The 27,266-nt window shown below is 47.6% G+C and overlaps 1 protein-coding gene across 1 annotated transcript in view; it reads right to left on the bottom strand.

The window, feature by feature from the left end:
* The window catches only part of STIP1 (stress induced phosphoprotein 1), a 130,706-nt gene that overhangs the window by 12,406 nt on the left and 91,034 nt on the right, over nucleotides 1-27,266 (bottom strand). Inside the window, exons 12-13 of the mRNA XM_029614750.1 lie at nucleotides 19,600-19,703; nucleotides 3,044-3,216 (exon numbers count right to left, since the gene is read on the bottom strand). Coding sequence (XP_029470610.1) covers nucleotides 3,044-3,216; nucleotides 19,600-19,703 — 277 coding nt within the window. The remainder of the gene's footprint in view (nucleotides 1-3,043; nucleotides 3,217-19,599; nucleotides 19,704-27,266) is intronic.

The raw sequence follows: 27,266 nt of genomic DNA, 5'->3' as shown, positions 1-27,266 counted from the left end.
AATAGAAGTGATCACTTTAGGGGCATCCAGGAATTGGAGGAGCTGCATCATCTGGTACCTATCATCCTGCTCCATCTGAAGCTGAAAAGGGACCAACTCTGACATTTCCTTCACAAAATTAATGAAAGAAAGGTCCTCTGGAGGAGAACGCTTTCTACTTTCAGCAGGAGAGGGAGGTGAAGGTAAATCATCGGTGTCTGTGGAAGTATCATCACCCCAGGTGTTTTAAGGATCAGCAGACTGACCTGTAGGACGAGAAGGGGGTTAGATACCCAAAGGCCCCTGCTGAGGCTTCGAGAAAATCGAAGGAATCGCCAGGGGCACCGTGGACGGCCTGGAAGGCATCGGTGCCGGTATCGAAGGCATCGATGGCGCCGATGTGCGTATCGCCCCCGATGAATGAATCGGTGGCGAGGGACGAATTGGCATCGATGGCTGAGGCAGTACTCCCGAAGGAGGAATGCGGAACAGTGTTTCTCCTCCCGATGAAGCTGTCAACGGGGAGCGCATCGGAGACACGGGAATCACTGGTGGAAGGGCGGTCATGAGCGCCTCCATCCGGGATAGCAGCGGTGCCAGCGCTGCTGTCATCGGGTCGGTGACCAGTTCCCACTCTCGGTGCCGGTGTCTGAGGAACCTGGAGTCATTGCATTGCCTTGTCGATGGCCTCCTGGACCAGCTGGTCCAGTTCTTCCCGGAGACCTGGAGCAAGCAGCCCCGGCTCCGTGACAGAAGAGGGAGGCAGAGGCACAGTCGGAGGGACCACCTTTACAGGCGGAATCGCGACTCCCAAACCCCGATCGGGTGAGGGTGGCCTTGATGTCCCGGTCGCAGGAATGGTCGGTGCGACAGCATCGGGGTGTGAGCACGGGAGAGGAGTCCCATCTTCTCCATTCTTGCTTTGCGACCTTTTGGTGTCATGAGGGCACATTTGGTGCAAGTAAGGACATCATGCTCACGGCCTAAACACATTACACAGACCCCATGAGGGTCTGTGATAGACATGGTACGAGTACAGTCTGGGCACAGACGAAACCCCTACGCCATGGCCATCGAAAAAAATCGAGCCACTGTACGGTCGACGGCCAGTAGGCCGCGAGGGCCAAACTCGATGGTAATCGACGAAAGACTGTCAAAAACTTACCGGAGTACCGCGGCCTGAGAAAAGTTAGAGGGACGGACCCCTTTGGGGCAATTTCAGTTTAATTAACTCCGTGAGGAAAATTCCTGTCAGGAATCTCTTCAGAGCTCCTAAACCAGTGTCTCCTGTATGTACTAGTTAAAGATAATGTATACTACTGTATATACTTTTTGTTGTTATTGTATACAATACTTTTTGGAGTGTATAATTTATGTTTTCCCACAGTATATAAGGTTATACACAGTCCCTTACTGAGTGTATAATTTGCAATGCTACTTATGTTCTTCTGTTTTCCATCAGGTACTGTTCCTTTTCTCCTCTTCCTGTTTTTCCCTCTCTTCTCTCGCCCCTTCTCTCTTCCTATCTGCTCCCTCTCCCCCCACCCTAGTTTTTTGTAATTTCCTCCTTCAGTTATATTGTAAACCGGCATGATGTACCCACGAATGTCAATATATAAAAGCTAATAAATAAATAAAAATAAATAAATTGGCCATTGTCAGGCAGGAGACTGATTCTATGGATCTTGGTCTGACCCAGCATGGCATTTTCTGTATGTTCTTATGAGTGATACTCACTACTCAGTTCTGTTACAGTAATGCACTATATAAGAATATAAGAACATACCATACTGGGTCAGACCAAGGGTTCATCAAGCCCAGCATCCTATTTCCAATAGTGGCCAATCCAGGCTATATGAACCTGGCAAATACCAAAAAACTAAGTCTATCCCATGCTACTGATGCTAGTAATAACAGTGGCTATTTTATAAGTCAACTTGATTAATAATAGGTAATGAACTTCTCTCCCAAGACCTTATCAAACCTTTTTTAAACCCAGCTACACTAACTGCATTAACCACATTCCCTGGCAACAAATTCCAGAGTTTAATTGTGCATTGAGTGAAAAAGAACTTTCTCCGATTAGTTTTAAATGTGCTACATGCTAACTTCATGGAGTGCCCCCTAGTCTTTCTACTATCCGAAAGAGTAAATAACCGATTCACATCTACCCGTTCTAGACCTCTCATGATTTTAAACACCTCTATCATATCCCCCCTCAGTCGTCTCTTCTCCAAGCTGAAAAGTCCTAACCTCTTTAGTCTTTCCTCATAGGGGAGTTGTTCCATTCACCTTATTTTGGTAGCCCTTCTCTGTACCTTCTCCATCGCAATTATATCTTTTTTGAGATGCGGCGACCAGAATTGTACACAGTATTCCAGGTGCGGTCTCACCATGGAGCGATACAGAGGCATTATGACATTTTCCGTTTTCTTCACCATTCCCTTTCTAATGATTCCCAACATTCTGTTTGCTTTTTTGACTGCCGCAGCACTCTGTACCAACGATTTCAATGTGTTATCCACTATGACACCTAGATCTCTTTCTTGGGTTGTAGCACCTAATATGGAACCTAATATGGAACCCAACATTGTGTAATTATAGCATGGGTTATTTTTCCCTATATGTGGTCTCACCATGGAGCGATACAGAGGCATTATGACATTTTCCGTTTTATTCACCATTCCCTTTCTAATAATTCCCATTTGCATTTTTGAGTGCTGTAGCACACTGATCCGAAACGAAGAAAAAAAAAAGTCTCATCACAGGGGATAAGAATTAGAAATCTGCTCTTTGTGGGTATAGAGACCAGTTCAAGCTGTGAGGCTCTGCTGTAAGTTTCTCCAGAGAAAACTGTCAGAGCACTGACTGCATTGAGGGCTTTAGTCACAGTTCTGCTGCATTCTCACATGGAGACTAAAGATCTTGTATTGTCATGGATCCTCCCAGTCACTCTTACTGAACATCTACAGATCTGCTGCCAAACTACTTATTTGCTATCAAAGAACTCACCCCCCACCCACTCTGAGTGCCAATGATCTTCCCCCACCTCCCCATCACTCACTCGCTGAGTGCCTGTGGGTCTTTTTGCATCTGTTCCAGGATGAGTCGCATGGCTGGATCACTCATGATCTGCTGCACCTCTGGATCTGCCATGGCACGCCTTTTCACATCCTCAGGGCTGTCATTGCGATGATATTGTGATATCACACAGCGCTGGTAACCCTCCGAGGCTTCCTGCAGCACAAGACACAGAAAATGAGTAGTAACCCCTGCAACTTGGCTATGCAATCTGCCCAGTTATTCCTGTCTATGCTACAAGGACATAGCCCAATGGCCAGCTATAGAAGCTTGAGTGCTTGTAGGATATTGTTCCTTAGTCAAAAAGTAGACTTATCTACTCATTGATTACCTACCATCCTGAGTAAAAAATCATACAAGATTCTCTGTTAAGTGCATTTCTAGCACCCCTTCTTTCCCACGTCTAACCACAAAGTTTTACACTAATCTAGCCAGCAAGACTAGCATGCCTGAATCTCAAACATAGGAAAATTGGTTCTTACCTGCTAATTTTCATTCCTGTAATACCACAGATCAGTCCAGACCAGTGGGGTTATGCACTCCCACCAGCAGATGGAGTCAGAGAGCAAAGCTTTGAGGCATTAGTATCCCAAGTGCACCACCTGTAGCTCATCAGCATTTATTGATACCCAAGCAAAAAATCATCTAATTCCTGAAACAAGGGCGAACAGGAAAAAACTCCCTCAAGGGGCCGAAACAAACAACTCCAACACCTGAAAATCAGGTTTGAACCACGATTCATAACAAAACCAAAATATTACACTGGGGAACACAATTTTCGTTGAGTTAGATCTGACACTTGTTTTTGACTAACTTTTGACATCTGAATCAAAAAAATGACCCCAGTTTTTCTTTATCATGTCAACTTTTTAAGGTACAGGAAACCCTCCCTTTGTTCCAAAAATCATACAAAATGTACATACAAAGGAAATAAAAGAAAAAATTACCTGAATATACTGTTTATTTAGAGTTATTTTATTCATACAAAGGCTATATATTGTTACTGTAAATCAAATTGTGTACAAGCAGTAAAGTTCTGCTACTAAACATACATATTAAGGTAAACATTTACGCTTATAGCTATTCTGGCAGTGTTCAATCTGTGGACAATCTCTCCTGATGCTCCAAAAATAGTCAGCAATCATAGGTACATCTCATCTACCCCAATACCATGCCTCCATGACCTTCAAATCTTGGTGGAATCGTTCACCTTGCTCATCGCTGACTGCACCAAGTTTTTCGGGAAGTCAGCAAGATGGCTATGCAGAAAATGCACCTTGATGCTCATGTTGCAACGAAGCATTTTGAAGCTCTCCAAGAGTTTCTGAACAATTTTGGTGTAATTCTATGCTCGGTATTTCCAAGACAGTCCTTGACAAGGTTTTTGAATGGCAACCAAGCATTCTTTTGGAGTTCTGACATTGCCCAATGAAACGTTCATCTTTAATCAGCTGCAAAAAAGTTATCGCAGTTTGCGGTAATACCTATGCAAAGAGCTAAGATAGCACACTTTGCGATAAACAGCCTATTACCATAAAACACTCCCCTTTTCCTATCGCATGCGATATTTAATGCATTTTGAAAAATCCAGGTTTAAGATAACCTGTAGAGAAGAAACGTGACATGATAGAAGAAAACTACATGCAGTTTTGAAATCAGCATGCCTATTTAAGTCTAAAACAACTGAAAAATTGAACTCAATAGGAATTATTGTTGTTATAGAATCATTCTGAAGATTCCCTATGTACAGCAGCTAACAGTTAGGTAAATCAGTCTTTCGGCAGTAGCACATGGGTGGGTCCTTGGGCTGATCTGTGGTATTACAGGAACGAAAATTAGCAGGTAAGACAAATTTTCCTTTCCTGTACATACCCAGATCAGTTCAGACCAGTGGGATGTACCAAAGCCACATTACACCAGACGGGAACCCGAAAGACCCGCTCGCAAGACGCTCTCCCCAAAAGTCGCTTGGTCCGGATCCCTGACATCCAGACAATAATGCCTTGTGAAGGTATGCAGGGAAGGCCAGACTGCGCCTCCACAAATCTCAGGCGACATAACTGACACTCTGCCCAAGAAACCTCTTGCGCTCTCATTGAGCTTTCAAATCAGTCTGGATGGTGTGACCCTTCCAGATGTAGGCCAAGCAAATTGTTTCCTTCAGCCAGCGAGCCAAGGATGCCTTTTCACCCTTCTTCAGACCTCCAAAGAGCACAAAAAGGTGATCAGATTTTCAAAAAGAATTAGTGATCTTCAAATACCGAAGGAGAACCTGACAGACATCTAACAGATGAAGATCTTTTCCCATAGCAAGGTCACGAGCCCTTAGTAATCCTTAGTAATCTACATTGGCTTCCCATTAAACAAAGGATACTCTATAAGGTACTCACAATCATCCACAAAGCGACAAACAAAATAGCTCCCATCACGTTAAGCTTTCAACTCCAACCGCACACATCTTCCAGACCTATCAGAAGCGCTTACAAAGGATCACTGCATGCCCAACAAGTAAAATCATCTCTGAGCAAAAGAGCGCTATCCTTAGCAGGCCCCCACCAGTGGAACATGCTCCCCCCAAATCTAAGACTTGAACCCAATCATCAAGAGTTCAAAAAAAGGCTAAAGACTCTTCTTTTCCAACAAGCCTTCCCAGACTCACAATCCTACCAAGACGGAAAGTCTTCCAAATAAGAAGTATCCCCTAATTATGGTCACCATACCAAGTCCTACCTTCAGGTCTCTGCAAATAAGAAGTATCCTCGTCAAATCCTCTGCAAATCCTCTGCAAATAAGAAGTATCCTCTTCCAAATAAGAAGTATCCCCTAATTATGGTCACCATACCAAGTCCTACCTTCAGGTCTCTGCAACTGGACAACAATCTTTGAGTTCTAAAAATTAATCTTATTTATATTTTCCTCTGCAACTGGACTACAATTTCTAAGTTCAAAATTCATTTTATCTTATTATTTATATTTGGCATGGTTAATATGTCACTATATCCAAGTTAAATATTTAAATTATACAGTTTATATTACATAATTTTATTAATTACAAGTAAAACTATTCTATATTATTGATTATCATTATGTTAAATTGTCATCCAGTTATAATGTTCCATATGTACCACTGTTCTATGTAAAGCCCCCTTATCTCTGTTGGGCAGTTTATCGTTATATGTAAACCGGAGTGATTTATAGTCTCTATAAGAACCTCGGTATATAAAAATTAAAAATAAATAAATAAATAAATCAGGGAATCCAGGTAACTCCACGGATTGATTAACATGAAAGGCAGACACCACTGTCGGCAAAAAGGAAGGGACCCTGCGCAGGGACACCCTATCAGCCGAGATGCGAAGGAAGGGATCCCTACAGGAAAGAGCCTGCAATTCTGAAATACGCTTCATGGAACAGATGGCCACCAAAAACAGTGTCTTCAAGGTGGGTGAGGTCCTTTAAGGAAGCATGTCCCAGAGGCTCAAAAAGGGGGGGGGGGGGGGGAGAGAAATCAGGAAGCGCCCTCAACACCAGATTGAGATTCCATTCTGGGCATAACTTACGAAGAGGACGACAAAGGTGCTTTACCCCTTTCAGAAAATGGACAATGTCCGAGTGGCTGGCTAGAAGCCTGCCACCTACCCGCCCTAGGAGACATCCCAGGTCCGAAACCTGAACATGCAGGGAACTATAAGCCAAACCTTTAGATAATCCCTGCTGCAAAAACCCCAAGACCTGAGGAAAGGTCACCGACAACGGCACTACACCCTACTGGTCACACCAGACTTCAAACATCTTCCACACTCTAGCGTATACCATAGACGTCGAGGGCCTCCTGGACTGAAGCAGGGTGGAAATCACCAGCTCCGAATAACCTTTCATCCGTAACTGCCGCCTTTCAAACACCAGGCTGCGCGAGAGAAGTGATCCTCCCGAACTGAAAAAATGGGCCCTTGTCGCAGGAGGTACGACAGATGAGCTAGGCATAGTGGGCCGTCTGTTGCCAACCATACCAGGTCCGCAAACCACTGCTGTTGGCAGCCACTCTGGTGCCACCAGAATTACCAAACTTGGATGGTCCTCTATGCGCCGGAGAATGCGCCCAATCAGGGTACATGGAGGAAAGGCATATAGGATTCCAGCTGGCCACTTGCAGACTAGGGCATCTACTTCTACCGCCCCAATTTCCTTCTTTCGGCTGAAGAACCGGCCCGTCTTGGCGATGACACGGGTCGCCATGAGGTCCAGTTGGGGGAACTCCTTATCGGGCACCAATGTGATTCCAACCCTACCGGGATAGTTCCACTCCCTGGGATCCAGCTGTTGACGACTGAGGAAGTCCGCCTACACGTTGTCCACGCCTTCCACATGAAGCTCGGCCCAAGCGAAGAGGTGTGCTTCCTGTGCCATGGCCAGACTTCTGGTTCCTCCCTGGCGATTGAGATATGCAACCGTGGTGGCGTTGTCCAAGAAGACTCGAACCATTCTCCCCTGCACCAGGGACTGGAATGCCAACAACTCTTTGTGGACTGCCCTTGTCTCTAGGCGATTGATAGACTACGACCATTCGGGTAAGGACCAGGGTTCCCTGCGCCACATGACCAAGACAAACTGCTCCAACTCGCATCCGTCGTCAAGATCACCCAATCTGGTACTTCAAGGGGCATCCCCATCTCTAAGCTGTCTTCCGACAGCCACCTTTGCAGGCTGGACCTGATTCGCTGCGACAAAGGCAGAGGCAACTGGTACTGCTCTGACACTGGGTCCCACCGCGACAGTAGATCTCTCTGCAACGGTCTTAGGTGAGCAAAGACCCAAGGCACCAATTCCAACGTAGAAGCCATGAACCCCAGAACTTGTAGGTAATCCCACACTCTGGGGACTGGAAGCTGTAACAAGAGATACACTTGTTGCTGCAATTTGTACATCCTGTCATTCGTGAGAAACACCCTGCCCTGGAGGGTGTCGAAACTAGCTCTCAAATACTCCAGACACTGTGATGAGTCAGATGACTTTTCGCTTCGTTGATTACCCAGCCTAGGGACTGGAGACAATGGATCACACGAAGAACTGTCCGCTCGCCTTCCTCTTCCGACTTGGCTCGAATCAGCCAAACGTCGAGGTAAGGATGGACCATTATCCCTTCCTTCCGGACATCACCGCCACCACAACCATCACCTTGGTAAAGGCGCGCGGGGCTCTTGCCAGTCTGAACGGCAGCGCCCAAAACTGAAAATGCTGATCCAGGATTTTGAATCGCAGGAATCTCTGGTGAGCGCTGCGAATCGGGATGTGTAGATAAGCCTCGGTGAGATCCAAGGAGGCAAGGAACTCTCCCTTTTTTGGGAACCACGAAATAAATGGAGTACCTTCCCCTCCCCTGTTCCTCAGACGGCATGAGGATGATTGCCTTCAGGGCCAGCAATCTTTGTAGACTGTCTTCTACCGTAGCTGGCTTGTTGCAGGAAACATCGCGACTCCACAAAGGCCAGCAAGAGAGGCTGAGAAAATTCTAAGGCGTAACCTTCTTTTACCACCTCCAACACCCAGCGATCTGAGGTGATCCTGGCCCACTCCTCGTAAAATTGGGACAACCTGCCCCTGATCATCCGTCCAAGGAGTGAGCGGGCCTGTTTTCATTGAGCAGGATTCCCAGTTCCGGTTCCCTGCCCGAAAACACCTCTGGCAGGACGACTGGAGCCACGAAAGGACTGTGTATGGGAAGAGGTCTGCTGGAACCAGAGGGTGGAATACTCCTCCCCGACCTGCTTTTTCGGAAATCCCAAAAACGGGATAGAGGACTGAATGATTTCCTGTAGGGCTTTCTATCGCCCTTGGAATCCCCCAGAGATTTCATCAACTGATCCAAATCCTCTCCAAACAGCAACGTCCCTCGAAAAGGCAGACTGCACAGTTGCGACTTGGAGGAAGCATCACTGCCCAATTGCGGAGCCATAGGAGCTGCCGAGCCATCACCAAGGAGACCATAGTCCAGGCCATCGAATGCACCAAATCATATAAGGCATCCACCACATATGCTACCGCTGCCTCCAGACGAGACGCCTCAGAAGCTGGCAAAGTCCCAGAAGAAATGGGTCCTGCGGTTTTTGAATTCAACATGAACATGCTCTTTGCATCATGCTGGCACACACCGCCGCCCGAAGTCCTAAGGAGGAGACCTCGAACACCCGCTTCAGATGCAGCTACAGCTTGCGGTCCTGCACATCTCTGAGAGCAGCCGCTCCTGCCACTGGAATGGTCGTCTTCTTGGTCACCACAGATCTAAATGTTCCTCCATTAGTGGGTAGAGTTTTTGCATCACCTGGCCGACCTTAAGCTCCGCCTCCAGGGATTTCCACTCCCGGCTGCTGAGCTTTTGAATCGTCTTCTGGATGGGAAAAGCACTAGGTGGACCCCAGAGACCATCCAGGACTGGGTTCACTCCCTTGCTATCTGAATCTTCCAGCGAGGGTCTCACCCTCAATTCCTCAAGCACCTGGGGAATAAGGGGGCACAATTCCTCCCTCTTAAAACAACCGAACTACGCGGGGGTTGTCCCCCTCCGCACTAGGTTCTACCAGATCCTGATCACCGTCGTCTACATCTGGAGGAACCTCACCCTGATCTGCGGTGGTGTCCCTCGGGGACAGAGTGGAGTCGTACCACTGCTGGTCAACTGCACCTGATCCTCCCAAGCCAAAGTTGCCCGGGATGGACGACAGTCAGTTCGCAGATGGGGACGCTTGGGAACTCCGAGCCAGAAATGCTTCATGCATGAGCAGCGCAAATTCCGGTGAAAATCCCCCTGGTCCCGTCTCGTCACTGCTAGAATCAGTGTCAGTCTCTCTCTATTCTTTCGGTCTTGGAGTCTGCGCAGTGGGGGACAGCAGGGGAGGGTCATCCTGGAAGACCTTTTCCACAGGGTGCGCAGTGGGGGTTGGGCTCCTTCCGTTAGACCCAGCCACCAAGCCTGACCTGCATGCAGACTTTTTAGGTTTGGTCCTCTTGTCCGAGTCCCCTTCCCCACCCAGTGCATAGTCCGTGCACAATGACAGGGGGTCTAAACTGACCATACCCTGCAAGCCTTACAGGGTTCCACCAGAGGAGTTTCTGCCATGTTCCTCCTGCAAAAAAAGGGCATAACACTCCTCTCCCCAGAAGAAAACAGGTGCTGCCACCCAGCCCTGGTGACTCCCACCAAAAAACACCACGAAAATCGGCCCCAGGAATGCTGGGGAGCTGCGTGGGAGGTAAAAAAAACCCAAAAAACAAAATGGCCACCACGGTAAAGATTGCTCCGGAGCTGGCGGTAAAAATGAGGCAGGGAGTCTAAAAATGTCCTCAGAGGTTCTTACCAGGGCTGAAACACTCTTCCCCTTCTCTTCAGGGGTCTGCCTGGCTCTGCACCACCAGGCAGACTGATTTACCCCAGGAGCCGCGGTGAACAGGGAAGTTGGAGCTGGTTTTTTGGTTTTGTTTTGTTTTAACACACAAAGACGTTAACTTCTAGTAACAGAAAAAAAATAAAGCCTAAACTAAGACACTGATGGGGAGCCTTCGAGCCACTGAGGGAGATAGTCCCCTGAGGGACCTGGAACCACACGGGTTAGCACCGCCAGGAGTAACCAACCCCCGTTCGCCTGGCTCTACCTGAGGGATGGCCTAGACACTGAACCTAGCACCTCAGGGAGCAAGAAAAATCTGTCTCGCACAGAGCTGCAGGTATACACGACCACCATCTGCTGGAGTCAGAGAAATACTGATGAGCTGCAGGGGGAACACTTGGGATACCAGTGCCTCAAAGCTTTGACTCCATCTGCTGGTGGGAGTGCATAACCCCACTGGATCTGGACTGATCTGGATATGTTCAGGAACCAGCTTTTCTAGCCTTTCCACAACTAACAATCATTCCATACAGCATCCTCTCTCCCTCCTGCCATGTCTTTTTAACAAGCTTTGTAATAATTCTACAAAAAGTAGTGACACTGTTAGCCAAACGTTTGGCCGCCTAAGTCTTTTTGGCCTTGCTGGACAACATAAAAAAATTGGTTCTTACCTGATAATTTTCATTCCTGTAGTACCATGAATCAGTCCAGACTCATGGGTTTTGCCTCCCCTCCAGCAGATTGAGACAGAGAAAGTTTTGACAGACTCTGCCTTATATACCAGGGTGCCACCCACAGTCTGCCACTATTACTCAATGTCAAAGCAGAATGGTTCACACCAAACTAATTATGTACAAGAAACGTAAACTTAAACTGGATCACTGACCCCAGCTATAAACAAGACCCGTTAAAAAGGGTAAATCGGATTGATCTGCAGACCACAAATAAACAAATGCGGAAATAGTGGACTCTATTACCTTTATGCAGTAAGCGGGGGGACTCTGGACTGATCCGTGCTACCACAGGAATGAAAATTATCAGGTAAGAACTAATTTTCTTTTCCCTGTATGTACCCGGATCAGTCCAGTCTACTGGGATGTACCAGAGCTTTACTTACCGGGGGATGGGATCCGGAGAGGCTCCGTCTCAGCACACCTTCTCCGAAATTTCCTCCCCTCGGATCCTGGACATCCAGCCTGTAATGCCTCGCAAAAGGTATGCAAGGATTTCCATGTGTTTGTTCTGCAAATTTCCTGCGGAGAAACCTGTTGACATTCCGCCCAGGGAGCCGCCTAAGAATGCATGGAATGCGCCCGAAGCCCCACTGGTAAGGGCCGACCATGCAGCAAATATGTGGAATTTATCGCCTCTTTCAGCCACCGGGCTATCATGGTCTTAGACGCCATATTACCCCCTCTTTGGACCACTCCAGAGGACAAAGAGGTGATCTGAGACTCGAAAATTGTTGGTAACTTCCAGATAACGCAGCAGAACCCTGCGAACATCTAACTTTCTCAAATCCTTAGAGAGAGGATCCGACCTGTCCAGATCGGAAAAGGACAGGAGCTCCACTGATTGATTCAAATGAAAGGAGGAAACTACCTTTGGAAGAAAGGAGGGAATCATCTGCAAAATAACACCTGAATCTGAGATTCTTAAGAAGGGCTCCCTGCATGATAATGCTTGCAGCTTGGACAATCTATGAGCAGAAGAAATCGCCACAAGAAACACAACTTTCAACGTGAGGTCTTTCAACGTTGCCCTTTTCAATGGCTCAAAGGGCGGTGCACACAAAGCCGTAAGGACTAAGTTCAAATTCCAGGACGGACATTGCGAACGCACCGGAGGACGAAAATGCTTCGCCCCTCTGAGGAAGTGAGAAACATCATGATGCGCAGCCAACGGCACACTGCGTATGGCCCCACGCTGCCACCTGGACCCTCAAGGAACTACAGGCTAAGCCTTTAGCTAACCCTGCTTGAAGGAAACATAAGATATCTGATATGGACGCCCGGGTAGGTATAACGTCCCGGGCAATGCACCACGACTCAAAAACCTTCCAGACAAGAACATAGGACAGGGAAGTTGAAGATTTACGTGACCTCAGCAGAGTAGTCACTACCACGTCGTAATAGCCTTGTTCTTTAGACCAGTGGTTCTCAACCTTTTTTCTGTCGGGACACACCTGACAGATGGTTCTCACATGCATGACACACTGACCCATGATCATCACGGGGCTAGATGTAAAAGTACAGTTTGCATCCACGGGAACCCCCCTGACCCACAATAATGGATAAGCAGAATTATGACATTCCCCATACAACTCACCCTACAAAAAAGATATTCTGGTTCTGGTGTCATCTCAGTAACAGCAACTCAAACTCCTTCTACTTCCAGGCTCAATAGCCCTACTTATGAAAAGACAGCAGTTTACCACCAATGCATGTCCTCTTGAGAAAACACAACAAAAAGACTGATTCAAACACTTACATGCTAGTAAAACATCTCATCTCGGTAACAGACACAGAACCGACCTAACATACTCCCAGGATCTGTAGTAATGCACATAAACTAATCTGCACAGTTACACCTGTATTATGGAATACACTCAAACAGGAGCAACCCTATCTAAGAAAAGGCAACACTACAAATATTAAATCAGGCCCTAAAAACCAATACACCTCTTATTAGGAAAACAGAACTAGCAAGCAGCTATAGATCCCCACACCGAAATAATTGTAAAACTATACTAATAAGCAGAATAAATGTTTCAAAACAGCTATGAACAGAATAACATCCAACAATTAAAAACTCATAAAAACTATTAAACATTCTCCAAATACCAATAAAATATTTCAAAAAAGCAGACATCACTTAATATTAAATAATTAAAATGGCAGTCAATCAAGAAAAATAAACGTAAGCCACCTTTACTTAACCCCCTCCAGGAGCTCTCCTACGCCCCTTCCATGCAGGCTGTGGCACACACCAGAAGCAGCAGTAGAAGCTAAGCTCTATACTCATGGTCCTCTTCCTTAGTGCCCATGTCTCACTCACACACACACACACCATACCAGTCATGCCCTGATGACCAGTTTCTGTCTCTCACACACCAATCATCTCCCAAACAGTCTTTGACACACACACACACACACACAAGTCACCTTCTTGAATAGTTTCTCTCATGCCATACACACACTCAGGCTTCCCACTCCCATGTTCTACTTATATATATGGGCTTCTCACTCTCATAATCACTTTCTCCGTCTCACACACACTCACCAGTCTCTCACTCCCATGCTTGTTCTCTCCACATGCACAGGCTTCTCATTCCCATAATCACTTTCTTTCTCTCTCACACACACACACCAGTCACCTGATCTCTCTCATGCATACACACACGCACAGGTTTCCCACTCCCATGTTCTCTTTCAGATATACAGGCTTCTCCCTCCCATGCTGTGTCTCACACACACCCATGTTTCTCACTCCCATGCTCACTCTCTTCACATGCACAGGCTTCTCATTCCCATAATCACTTTCTCTTTGTTACACACACCAGTCTCTCTCTCATTTCCATGCTTGCTCTCCACATGCACAGGCTTCTCTCATTCCCTGAATCAGATTCACACACACCAGTCTCTTTCTCTCACACACACCGTCACCCTACTAACCAGTCTCTCTCTCATGCATGCACACACACACACAGGCTTCTCACTCCCATGCTTTCTTTCACAACACCCCCCCCCCCCCCAACACCAGGCTTCTTACGCCCATGCTTTCTCACATACCCAATTTCTCACTTCCATGCTTTTTCTCACACACACACACACACACACACACATCAGTCACCTCCCTGACTAATGTCTCACACTCTCACATACACATCAGTCATCTCCCTGAGCAGTCACTTTCATTGTCTCTCGCATATACACACACACACACATCAGTTCTCTGACCAGTTTCTCTCAATCACACACAGGCTGGCTGCTTCTCTCTCTCTCTCACTCACTTCCTCCCCCCCCCCCCCCAGCACAAATGGTAGCTGCAGCAGCCTCCTCCAGCCCCCGCAGGCCAAGAAAGAGGAATCCCATCGGCCGCGGGAGGCTCATGCTGCTGCTCCTTTCCCGATTACCGGCTGCTTCGATTGCTCAGGGGCCGCTGCTGCTGCCGCCGCCACTATTTTTCCACGTGGCACGGGCTCTTTCTCCTTCCCGCACACCGCATATCACTTCCTGTTCCGGGTCACGGGGGAGGGGGTGCACGGGAAGAAGAAAAGGCCAGCCGCAGGTTCTTCTACCACTGCTGCCGTTCCCACTGGGCTTGAACGTATTGATAGCCCGGTGGCAACGGCAGCAGGGAAGGAAGAGCAGCAGGAGAGACCGGGAGCACGCGACACACCTGCTAGTGCTTGGCGACACACTAGTGTGTCACAACACACTGGTTGAGAAGTGCTGCTTTAGACGCTGCCTTTCAAAAGCCATGCTGCTAGACAAAAGCGATAGACCTGGTCGAAACAGATGGGCCCTTGATTAAGCAGATTCGGAAGAGACGGAAACCGCAGAAGACCCTCTACCACAAGATTGACCAGATCCGCAAACCACAGCCGGCATGGCCATTCGGGAGCTACCAGGATCACGTCCACCGGGTGTGTCTCTATTCGGCGGAGTATTTTGCCGATTAGCAGCCAAGGAGGAAACACATAAAGCAGACTGGTCGTCGGCCAGGGCAGGACAAGTGCATCCACTCCTTTTGCACCTGTGTCCCTGTAACGTGCAAAGAAGCGCAGAGCCTTGGAATTCTTGAACGTCGCCATCAGATCCATGCAAGGTGTGCCCCATCTGTCGCAGAGGAGTTGAAAGGCTCTGTCCGCCAGCTCCCACTCCCTTGGATCGAGTTGATGCAGACTTAGAAAATCCGAGTGCATGTTGTCAACTCCGGCTATGTGGGATGCAGCTATGCTGACTAGGTTCCACTCTGCCCAGCTGACTAACAGGCGAACTTCCAATGCCACTGGCCGACTCTTGGTTCCTCCCTGACGATTGATGTAAGCCACCGTGGTCGTATTGTCGGACAGCACTCTGACTGATTTCCCCTTGACGAGAGGGAGAAAGGCCTCCAACGCCAGTCGTACTGCTCTGGTCGCCAGACGATTGATTATCCATCGAGATTCCTCTGGAGACCATCGCCCTTGCACTGATTTCCACAGACAAACTGCTACCCATCCAGAGAGGCTGGCATCCGTGGTGACTACCATCCATTCCGGAACCACCAAGGGAATGCCATGACTCAAACTGTCAGAGAGCTGCCACCAATCCAGACTGGACACCGCAGCCTCCATCAGCGGAAGGAGTCTATGGAATTGTTCGGAAACTGAACTCCAATGGGAAAGTAATGCTGATTGCAACGGTCACATGTGAGCGAAGGCCCATGGCACCAGGTCCAGAGTCGAGGTCATGGAGCCTAGAACTTGCAAGTAATCCCAGACTTTCGGAGGACTTTTGGACACAAAAATCTGCACCTGCCCCTGTAACTTGGTCATGCGGTCGGACGCCAGGAAAACTCTCCCCTGCTGGGTGTCTAACAAGGCTCCCAAAAATTCCAATGATTGCGAGGAGACCAAATGTCTTTTGGCCCTGTTGACCACCCAGCCAAGTGTCTTCAACAATTGCAGCACGCGCTGGACAGCTGCCTGGCAAAGAGCTTCCAACTTTGCCCGAATGAGCCAATCGTCCAAATACGGATGCACCAGCAAGCCTTCTCGGCGAAGCTGTTCTGCCACCAGCACCATTATTTTGGTGAACGTCCTGGGGGCTGTAGCAAGGCTGAAAGGCAGAACTTGAAACTGGTAGTGCCGCCCCAGAATGGCAATCTCAGAAATTTCTGATGATCCTCCCTGATCCCGATATGCAAATACGCCTCCATCAGGTCCAGAGACGCCAGGAACTCTCCTGGGCGAACAGAGGCGATGACTGAATGCAGCGACTCCATTTGGAAGCGGGGATTCTGAAGGCATCTGTTGACCCGCTTTAAATAGAGTATTGGCTGAAAGGACCCCTCTTTCTTGGGGACGGCGAAGTAAATGGAGTAACGGACCCCGTCGCTGAACTGTTGGAGGAACCGGGACAATCCCGTCCAGGTCGAGAAGGTGCTGCAAGGTTTGCTTTACCGCCTGACGCTTTTCAGCGTAACTGCATGGTGAGACCAGGCACCATGGCTGGGGTCGACGTACAAAATCTAAAAAGCGTAGCCATGTTTCATCACAGAGAGCCCCCATTGGTCAGATGTGATTTTGGCCCATTCCTCATAAAACAGAGACAGTCTGCCCCCTACCACTGGAACCGAGGAATGGACTGGCTGGCCATCATTGTGAGGCTCTCTCGCCTGTGGAAGCCTGGGAAGTACTGGTCTGCCGAAACGCCGCCCCCGAAATGGTTGAGACCATGCTTGCCGTCTTCCAGAACTCTGCCGAAAGGAAGAAGCAGGCGTAAGGGGCGCGCGAGATCTTTGACCGCCGCGGAATCGGGACCTGGAAGAAAAGGCTCCTCTGGATCTTGGTCTGTCTTCCGGCAGCCTGTGAACCTTATTCTCGCCCAAAGACTGAATCATGTCTTCCAGCTCCTTTCCAAACAGTAGTTTTCCTTTAAAAGGCAAAGATCCCAACTGGGATTTGGACGAAACATCCGCCGACCAGTTCCGTAACCACAATAATTTCCGGGCCGAAACAGCCGAGACCATGGAGCGAGCGGAAGTCCGTAAAAGATCATAAAGGGCATCTGCACTATAAGCCTCCACTGCCTTGAGGCGGCCTGTCTGATGAGCTTCTTTCTCAGATACAGCCTCGTTTGCCTGCAGCTGCTGCACCCAGTGGAGTCCTGCCCTTAAGCCAAAATTGCTGCACATCGCCGCCCGGACTCCCAGTGCAGAGACCTCAAAAATCTTAAGCTGCAGCTCCAGCTTTCAATCCTGCAGATCCTTGACAGCCGTGGATCCCGTGACTGGGATAGTAGTTTTCTTCGTGACCGCAGACACTGCTGCATCCACTTTTGGAACTCGAAGAATCTCCAAAGCCTCCTCCAGCAGGGGATAACGCTTATCCATTGCTTTCATGACCTTTAACCCCAAATTTGGGGTATCCCATTCACGGCTTGACAGTCCCATATCGCTGACGGAGATGACCCTAAGGTGGTCTGCCTGTTCCGGAAGGAGGAACTTGGCCTTCTCATTCCTGTCATTTTGGGGGGGGTTAAGAATTGAAGCACCTCCAGAAGAGTCTCGCTTAGGGTCTATGGATCCTGTGTTGGGCCTGAGAGGTCCTCCTACAGCATTTCCCTTCCATTTCTCGGCTACGGACCTGCTCTTCCGTGAATGGGATACCCCAAATTTGGGGTTAAAGGTCATGAAAGCAATGGATAAGCGTTATCCCCTGCTGGAGGAGGCGTGTGTGATTGAGAGAAACTGGTCAGAGAACTGATGTCAAGCAGGTTCCTGCTGCAAATCCCCGTCGCCCTCTACCCCCCTCGGGGGCTGGGCCGGTAAGTCTGGACTCTCCTGGTCTGGGGTATTAGAGGACGTGTCCGAATCCTCCTGCGGTGCCCTGGACCGTAAAGGATGTTTTGCCTTTATGGACTTTTCATGCTCCGCAGAGCGGGGCCGCTCCCCCCCCCCCCCCTCTGAGGGTGGAACTATAAAACCACGGGTATAGAAGCCTGCTTTCTTGTAGCTTTCCTGGCCTTAAAAGCCTTATGCATCTCTATAATAAAATCTGCCGAAAAAGAAGAGGCCTCAGAATCAGTCCCTGTATCCTCCCCTTGCTTCTTAGGGTCTGATCTGACAGGGGAAGCAGGCCGCGGAGCGGGCTGCTGGGGAGACAGAGGGGCGGGAAATTCCCTTCCCCCATCGCAAATGGATCTGCTGAGGAGCCCGAGTCTAAAATGGCGCCTGTTCCCGTGCTCAGTGGCAAGGGCCTTGAGGTAGACACTGGCACCTCCCCGAATGCGATTGCCACCGAACTTCTGCGAAGAATCACTCTCCCAACGGGCTCGGACGTTCTCACCTCCGGGGATGCAGGCTGAACACAGCCCATCCCTCAAGAGGCGCGCGACAAAACGGACCGTGCGGCATGAGGGAACCGGTGAAGAAAAATAAAACTTTTTTTTTTTTTTAAACCGAGAAAGATGGCGCTCTGCGCCGACCGACCGCCGAAAGGAAAGGCAGAAAGGAAAAAGAGTGCCCCAAGAACCCGCAAAGAATCTGATTAGCTTTATTTCAATTTTTTTTTTTTTTTTTTAAATCAATCCAACCTGTCCAGAGACACATGGGTCCGGGTCCTGAAGTGGTCCTGTGGGGTGAGTGATCCGGGCTCCCTGGTATCACCCCAAGCTGGGCTGCCCCGAGGCAAAGGAAGGACCCTCGACCCTGAGCCGCAGCTGCCTTCAAAGACCAGGGGGGATGGTCCCCTCAAGACCTGCCAACTCCCTGGGAGGCTGAAGGACGGACTCCTTTTGCTTGGTGCTCCTCTTATCTTTTGTTTTTTGTTTGTTTTTTTTAATGAGAACTATCACTTTTTTTTTTTTTTTTTTTAAAGAATCAGCACAGACAGTGTTGCACCCCCATTATCTGCTGGAGACACAGTAATACTGGCAGACTGTGGGTGGCACCCCGGTATATAAGGCAGAGTCTGTCAAAACTTTGTCTCCATCTGCTAGAGGGAAGGCAAAACCCAGGAGTCTGGACTGATCTGGGTATGTACAAGAAACTAACCAGTACCACCAACAGGTTTGTGGGGAGCTGTAGTCCAGTTGGTTCTAGCAGGCTACCTGTGGCCTATAGCACCACCAAGCTGTGCTTCTTTCTCTGGCTTTGTTTTCTCTTCTCCCCTGGCCTTTACTCTTTACAGAATGAAGTGTGGCTCATTTGGTAGGAACATAATAGGGAGATTGCAGTATTGCAAAGTAATAGAACATGACAACAAGGTCCATAAGACCTATCTAACCTAGCCAACCTCATTTCGGGTGCAATGCCACAGACCACAACTATGGCACCAGCAGGTGAACTCAAGAAATGGCTGTCCTTGTTCCCTTCCCAGTTTCTGCTCTCTCTCTCTCCCCCCCCCCCCCCCCCCCCCCCCAAACAAGCTGCCTCCACCCCTACAAACCTTGCAGGCAGAGTCCAGGTCCAGTGCCTTCTGATAAACATCCATAGCTTTGCTGTAATCCTTCATGGCCTCCAGTGCAGCTGCTTTCCGGGTGTAACCCTTTACTGCAAGGCAGAAGAGAACACAACCACATATTAACACGACACATTCACTCCCACACAGAACCTCTGCCCACAACATCCTGTCTCCATAATTGTGCTGCCTTCACAGCAGTGAAGAACACAAGGTGTTGGCAGTGAAATTTAGAGCGTTTGTCCCACCCTCTGCTTCCTACAGTAAAGCAAAATTGCTTACCTGTAACATGTTTTCCCCGTGGATACTAAAGCAAGATACACCACACAAGATGGGTGATTTTATCCAACTGCACCGAGTCAGGTCACTTTTCTCTCAAAACCCAGAAAAGTTCAACTTTGCTTTTTAGCAGGTATGGGCCCCTCCTGCGATAACATCCCCAACACCTGAGTTTCCTCACTCTTTTTCCAAGCTATGTAAACTTCCCAGGGAGGGGGGGAATTGTGTGACCATTTGTTTTGCTATTCACAGAGAACACTTGTTACAGGTAAGCAATTTTGCTTTCTCCATGGACAAGCATAAACTATCACACAAGACTGGACTTCCCAGCTCTGAAGTAGTTTTGCATTTAAATGATTTCTTTGTAAGCCATCATGTATTTTGCAGGAAGTTTGGTTTGATTATTTTAAAATGTTTTTAGCAGTGCTTGTCCACCTACATTATCTTTACTTAAGTCCTTATCCAGACAGTAATGTTTTGTAAAAAGTAGGTATAGTTGAACATGTGGCAGCTTTGCAGAAATCCTGGCTTGTTATCAAATTGTGGGTCAACGATGCGGCCACTGCTCTGACCTAATGCACTTTTACTGCGTGTGGTATTTCATGGTAATGAAAGCAGATAAAGACCAAGAGGCCCATCGACTCTGCCCAACAATTTGCTTATGGTAGTAACTGCCGCTCCATTCAAGTTACCGCCATGCATTTTGTTAAGGGTAGTAACTGCTACTCCATGCAGGTTATTCCTGTGCATTCTATTAATGGTAGTAACTGCCGCTCCATTCATGCAGGTTTCCAAACCAACGAGAAACACTGTGCTAACCATCTAGCAGGCCAATACAGTAAAGTGCGGCTGCGGTTACCCTGCTTCTAACCCGCTTTCTACTCACAATTTGGCCGCGTTAGTCCAACCTGCGATTCACTATCCCTTTTAACCCAACCTTACCGCCTCTTTAAATCAATGGGTAACCCTTTCCGCTTGCGGCATGTATATGAGATGTAAACGATCGGATTAGCTATTCCCTCCCATACAGTAACGCGCGCCCCGATTATCGCTTTTTAAACCTGCAGTTTTGCTGCGCGTTTAACCTGCTAATTTACCGCCTACCCCTACCCCTGCGTTAGTGTGGAGCATCAGGCAAGCCGAGACAAAATTTCACGGGCCACGGAGCAGCCCCAGCCAGCCCTGCTTCACTGCCTGACCCCCTCACTCCCCGGGACAAGACCAAAGTGAATCGGGCAAACTTTCCGCCAGCCCCCACTCACCTGCCATGGCCGCGTCCATCTCCCGCGCTGACAGCTCCGGAGCAGCCCCAGTCCTCTCTCCCCTCCTCCCGGGGACAGCCGGCGGCGAGAGCGGGCGCTCCCCATGGCTCCCTATTCTCTAAAAGGTAATGTGCACGCCGTGGCCTGGTGGAAAGTTTGCCCGATTCACTTCGGTCTTGTCCCAGGGAGTTAGGGGGTCAGGCAGTGAAGCGGGGCTGGCTGGGGCTGCTCCGGACCTGTCAGCACGGGAGATGGACGCGGCCAGGGCAGGTGAGCTGGGGCTGGCGGAAAGTTTGGGGGGGAGTTAGGGGGTCAGTCAGCCCTTCTCTTGTATCCAACTTCCTGGTACCTGTCATTGCAAATGTTATTTGAAATGACAGGTACCAGCGCACCCAGGATACTGTATAGGCGCTGTATAGCACCTATACAGTAAAATGGATTGTGCTTCATGAACGCGCGTTGGACGCAGCTTGCATTTGCATGCCATTTAAGTACAATATCGAGCGGTATGTGATCCAGAGTGTGCGTGCGGCAAACGCGGGTGCGCCCTGCACTAACGCACCTTACTGTATCGGCCCGTAGATAAGGAAAATGTATCTGTTAATTTTCTTTTCAATTAGACTTGCTACAGTTATCCACAAGTGGTTGTTTCCCCTAACCAGCAGATGGAGCCGTTTTTCTAGCGTGACATCGTCAATACTTAGGGGTGGTGCAGTTTGGAAAGAAACCAGTATACAAATTGACAAAGCTCCAAATCACACCTTCCCTTAATGACATATAATTGCTCACAATCTAAATAGGCCATACAGTTAACCTGAGGAGAAAATCCCCTTTAGACCCCAAACCTATCCTGAATTTACAATGAAAGAAATGATCAATGTAGAAAGGACAGAAAGGAGACAATAACTATATACAAAAGACTGAACACTAATCCACTAAAATTCCCATGCAAAGAGGACTTGCTTCCCAGGCAGGTCCTGGACTGGTGTAGTAGGACTAATATGGAAATTAACAGGTAAATTTCTCCTTCCACCTCATCCTGCTACACTAGGTCCATCATTCACAAGTGGGAAGTACAAAAGCCCTACTGACCCAAGTGGAGAAAAAGCAAGAGCCATTTTGAGAACTCAAGCCCCATAGAGTCCTTTTGGCCAAAACATCCAGTCTGTAATGCTTCACGAAACTATGCAAGGCAGACCATAACACTGCTCTGCCCAAGATGACTGCTCTCTTATAGAATGCAGACATAAGAAAATGCCATACTGGGTCAGACCAAGGATCCATCAAGCCCAGCATCCTGTTTCCAACAGTGGCCAATCCAGGCCATAAGAACCTGGCAAGTACCCAAAAACTAAGTCTATTCCATGTAACCATTGCTAATGGCAGTGGCTATTCTCTAAGTGAACTTTATAGCAGGTAATGGACTTCTCCTCCAAGAACTTATCCAATCCTTTTTTAAACACAGCTATACTAAGTGCACTAACCACATCCTCTGGCAACAAATTCCAGAGTTTAATTGTGCATTGAGTAAAAAAGAACTTTCTCCGATTAGTTTTAAATGTGCCCCATGCTAACTTCATGGAGTGCCCCCTAGTCTTTCTACTATCCGAAAGAGTAAATAACCGATTCACATCTACCCGTTCTAGACCTCTCATGATTTTAAACACCTCTATCATATCCCCCCCTCAGTCGTCTCTTCTCCAAGCTGAAAAGTCCTAACCTCTTTAGTCTTTCCTCATAGGGGAGTTGTTCCATTCCCCTTATTTTGGTAGCCCTTCTCTGTACCTTCTCCATTGCAATTATATCTTTTTTGAGATGCGGCGACCAGAACTGTACACAGTATTCAAGGTGCGGTCTCACCATGTAGCGATACAGAGGCATTATGACATTTTCCGTTTTATTCACCATTCCCTTTCTAATAATTCCCAACATTCTGTTTGCTTTTTTGACTGCCGCAGCACACTGAACCAACGATTTCAATGTGTTATCCACTATGACACCTAGATCTCTTTCTTGGGTTGTAGCACCTAATATGGAACCCAACATTGTGTAATTATAGCATGGGTTATTTTTCCCTATATGCATCACCTTGCACTTATCCACATTAAATTTCATCTGCCATTTGGATGCCCAATTTTCCAGTCTCACAAGGTCTTCCTGCAATTTATCACAATCTGCTTGTGATTTAACTACTCTGAACAATTTTGTGTCATCTGCAAATTTGATTATCTCACTCGTCGTATTTCTTTCCAGATCATTTATAAATATATTGAAAAGTAAGGGTCCCAATACAGATCCCTGAGGCACTCCACTGTCCACTCCCTTCCACTGAGAAAATTGTCCATTTAATCCTACTCTGTTTCTTGTCTTTTAGCCAGTTTGCAATCCATGAAAGGACATCGCCATCTATCCCACGACTTTTTACTTTTCCTAGAAGCCTCTCATGAGGAACTTTGTCAAACCCCTTCTGAAAATCCAAGTATACTATATCTACCAATTCACCTTTATCCACATGTTTATTAACTCCTTCAAAAAACTGAAGCAGATTTGTGAGGCAAGACTTGCCCTGGGTAAAGCCATGCTGACTTTGTTCCATTAAACCATGTCTTTCTATATGTTCTGTGATTTTGATGTTTAGAACACTTTCCACTATTTTTCCTGGCACTGAAGTCAGGCTAACCGGTCTGTAGTTTCCTGGATCGCCCCTGGAGCCCTTTTAAATATTGGGGTTACATTAGCTATCCTTCAGTCTTCAGGTACAATGGATGATTTTAATGATAAGTTACACATTTTTACTAATAGGTCTGAAATTTCATTTTTTAGTTCCTTCAGAACTCGGGGGTGTATACCATCCGGTCCAGGTGATTTACTACTCTTCAGTTTGTCAATCAGGCCTACCACATCTTCTAGGTTCACCGTGATTTGATTCAGTCCATCTGAATCATTACCTATGAAAACCTTCTCCATTACGGGTACCTCCCCAACATCCTTTTCAGTAAACACCGAAGCAAAGAAATCATTTAATCTCTCCGCGATGGCCTTATCTTCTCTAAGTGCCCCTTTAACCCCTCGATCATCTAACGGTCCAACTGACTCCCTCACAGGCTTTCTGCTTCGGATATATTTTAAAAAGTTTTTACTGTGAGTTTTTGCCTCTACAGCCAACTTCTTTTCAAATTCTCTCTTAGCCTGTCTTATCAATGTCTTACATTTAACTTGCCAATGTTTATGCTTTATCCTATTTTCTTCTGTTGGATCCTTCTTCCAATTTTTGAATGAATATCTTTTGGCTAAAATAGCTTCTTTCACCTCCCCTTTTAACCATGCCGGTAATCGTTTTGCCTTCTTTCCACCTTTCTTAATGTGTGGAATACATCTGGACTGTGCTTCTAGAATGGTATTTTTTAACAATGACCACGCCTCTTGGACATTTTTTACTTTTGTAGCTACCCCTTCCAGTTTTTTCCTAACAATTTTTCTCATTTTATCAAAGTTTCCCTTTTGAAAGTTTAGCACGAGAGCCTTGGAGGCTGTCAGAAAGTACTTAGGCTGAGACAATCACCACCCTGATCCACCGCACCAGAGTGGCCATAGAAGCCACTTCCCCTTTACACAGCCCCCCCAAACAAGATGAAGAGTCTGCTGGACTTGCGAAAGGGATTAGTTGTCTTTAGATACCAAAGGAGCAACCTACGGAGGGATCCAGATATCCGAGGGATCGGAACTCGTTTTCACACTCTTCATGAGAGAAAGCTGGAAGAGACCAATTGATATGGAAGGCGGAGTTGACTTTTGGAAGAAATGAAGACACTGGACAAAAAAATAACGAGGAAAAGGTCATGGCAAGAAAAGGACTGAATCTCCAAAATCTGACGAGTGGAACAGTTAGCCACCAAAAAGGCCTCCTTCAGAGAAAGGTCCTTATGTTTCAAAGGTGTGAAGGTAGGTTCTGTAAAAGCCTGCAAAATGAGATTAAAGTCCCATTGGGCAAAACGAAGCTGGAAAGGAGACTACCACCATTTAACTCCCCAAAGAAAATTACATATCTGGATGAGCTGCTACCGACACACCTCCCAGTTGCCTTCCATAACAAAGCCATGTCTTTTCCCAGAGCCCCTCTAAATGAAGGCAAGGATACATGAAATCTCTTCCTGCCAGGGGGACTCCAAATGATTCCCACATAAGGAATAAATGCCAGACTCAGAATAAGGCTACTGAGGTGGAAACCTTCCTAGCCTTCAAGAGAGTGTAGAAGTCACAGAAGAGGAGTAGCCTTTTCTGTGAAACATTGCCACTCAAGAGCCAAGCCGCAAAACAAAATAGAGACGGATTCTCCATGACTACTGGACCCTGTATCAAAAGACTGTAACCACACCCAATCTGCATACAAAGGCCATCATGTCCATTTTGGTGCAAGGAGGATGACCTGACTGCATTCCATTTCCACCCAGCAAAGAATACTGCCAATGAGGGGCCATGGGGAAAAGACATAAAGCAGCTCTCCTATGGGCCAAGGCTGTATCAGAGCATCAATGCCCAGGGCGCCAAGTTCTCTTCGCTGGCTGAAAAAGTGATGGGCCTTTGAATTCCTGCGAGTCACCATCAGATCCATCCTAGGAAGACCTCACCATTGCGTGTTGAGAAGGAAGGCTTCCCAACTCAGCTCCCACATTCCTGAATCCAAAAGATTTCTGCTGAGGAAATCTGCCTGCACATTCTCCTATCTCACAATATGAGCTGCAGACAACAGGAGAAGATTCTCCTCCATCCATGGGAAGAGTAGGTAATTTCCACTGATACTCCAACTCCTGGTGCCCCCTTGCCTGTTCACATAGGCCACTGCTGTCACATTGTCTGAGAGAACCAGACCACCTTGCCTTTGATAATGAGAAGAAATTGTAGTAGTGCCATATGGTTCGCTCTGCTCTCTAGTCATTGATAGACCTTGATGCCTCTTCCTGAGATCAAAGACCCTGTACCACTTGTTCACAATGAGACTTCCAACCAGTCACATTCATCTGTCATAACCAGAATCCAGGACATGGTGAGACTGACCCTCACCCCCACCCCTGCAATAGGTGCGAGGGTACCAATCACCAATGCAGATAGCTCAGCATTACCGGTAGCATGGGAAGCTGGACCCCATAGTCATGGGACTGAGGCGATCAGCGAGAAAGAAGGGAGAACTGCAGTGGTCTCATTGCATTCTGGTCCATGGAACCAGATTCTGCGCCACCGCCATCAATCCGAGAAGCTGTAAATATTCCCAAGCTGTTGTAGTGCGCAGATCCAACAAGCTGTGCACCTGCAGAATCACCCTGTTCACCCACTCTTCCGTGAGGAATACCTATCTGACCTATATAGTAAAACATGCCCCCAAATATTCCAGTGATTTGTAGGTTAAAGTCTGATCTTTGAAGATCCAGCTCAAGCTATCTAAAAACATGGGCCATCCTGCTGGTCACTCAATATGCCTCTTGATGGAACATTGTCCGTATCTGCCAATTATCCAGATTCAGATAGACTATAATGCCTTCACATCTCAGAAAGGTCACAATTACCACCATTACCTTGGTGAAGGCACGTGGCACCATTGCCAGTCCAAAGAGCAGTGCTCGGAATTGGAAACGCTCCTGCAGAACATAAAAATGCAGGTACTACCGATTCACCTGCCAAATGGGAACGTGACAGTAGGGCTCCAACAGATCGAGAGAGTATAGGTACTTCCCCTGTCTGACTGCTACGAGCACAGAATGCAGTGCTTCCATGCAAAAGTGGGTAATCATCAGATTGCAATTCACCCCCTTGAGATCCAAAATAGGACAGAAGAATAACATTACTGGTTGGGGCAAATTGGGCAAAAGTTTCCGACCCCACCGTCATCTGGAAGCACTAGCTGGATATTGGACGAACTTGCTGGGCTATCCGTTGACGGTCTGAGTACTTTCAACCTGTTTCAAAACAACATACTCTCATATTCCGGATCATGGGCTGAGGGAGCTGCAATTCCAGATTTTGCACCATACCATCTGTGATGATGTCCGGCGGTTCCGCATGAGACGTTTACCTTCCCCAATCTGTATAAAATGTGAGTCTCAGGAAGGACAAAGGCAG

The sequence above is a fragment of the Rhinatrema bivittatum genome, chromosome 8 (genome assembly GCF_901001135.1).
Source record: "Rhinatrema bivittatum chromosome 8, aRhiBiv1.1, whole genome shotgun sequence".
NCBI classification, from domain to species: Eukaryota; Metazoa; Chordata; class Amphibia; order Gymnophiona; family Rhinatrematidae; genus Rhinatrema; species Rhinatrema bivittatum.
The sequence above is the reverse complement of the archived record's forward strand: the minus strand, read 5'-3'. Positions and strand labels throughout refer to the sequence as shown.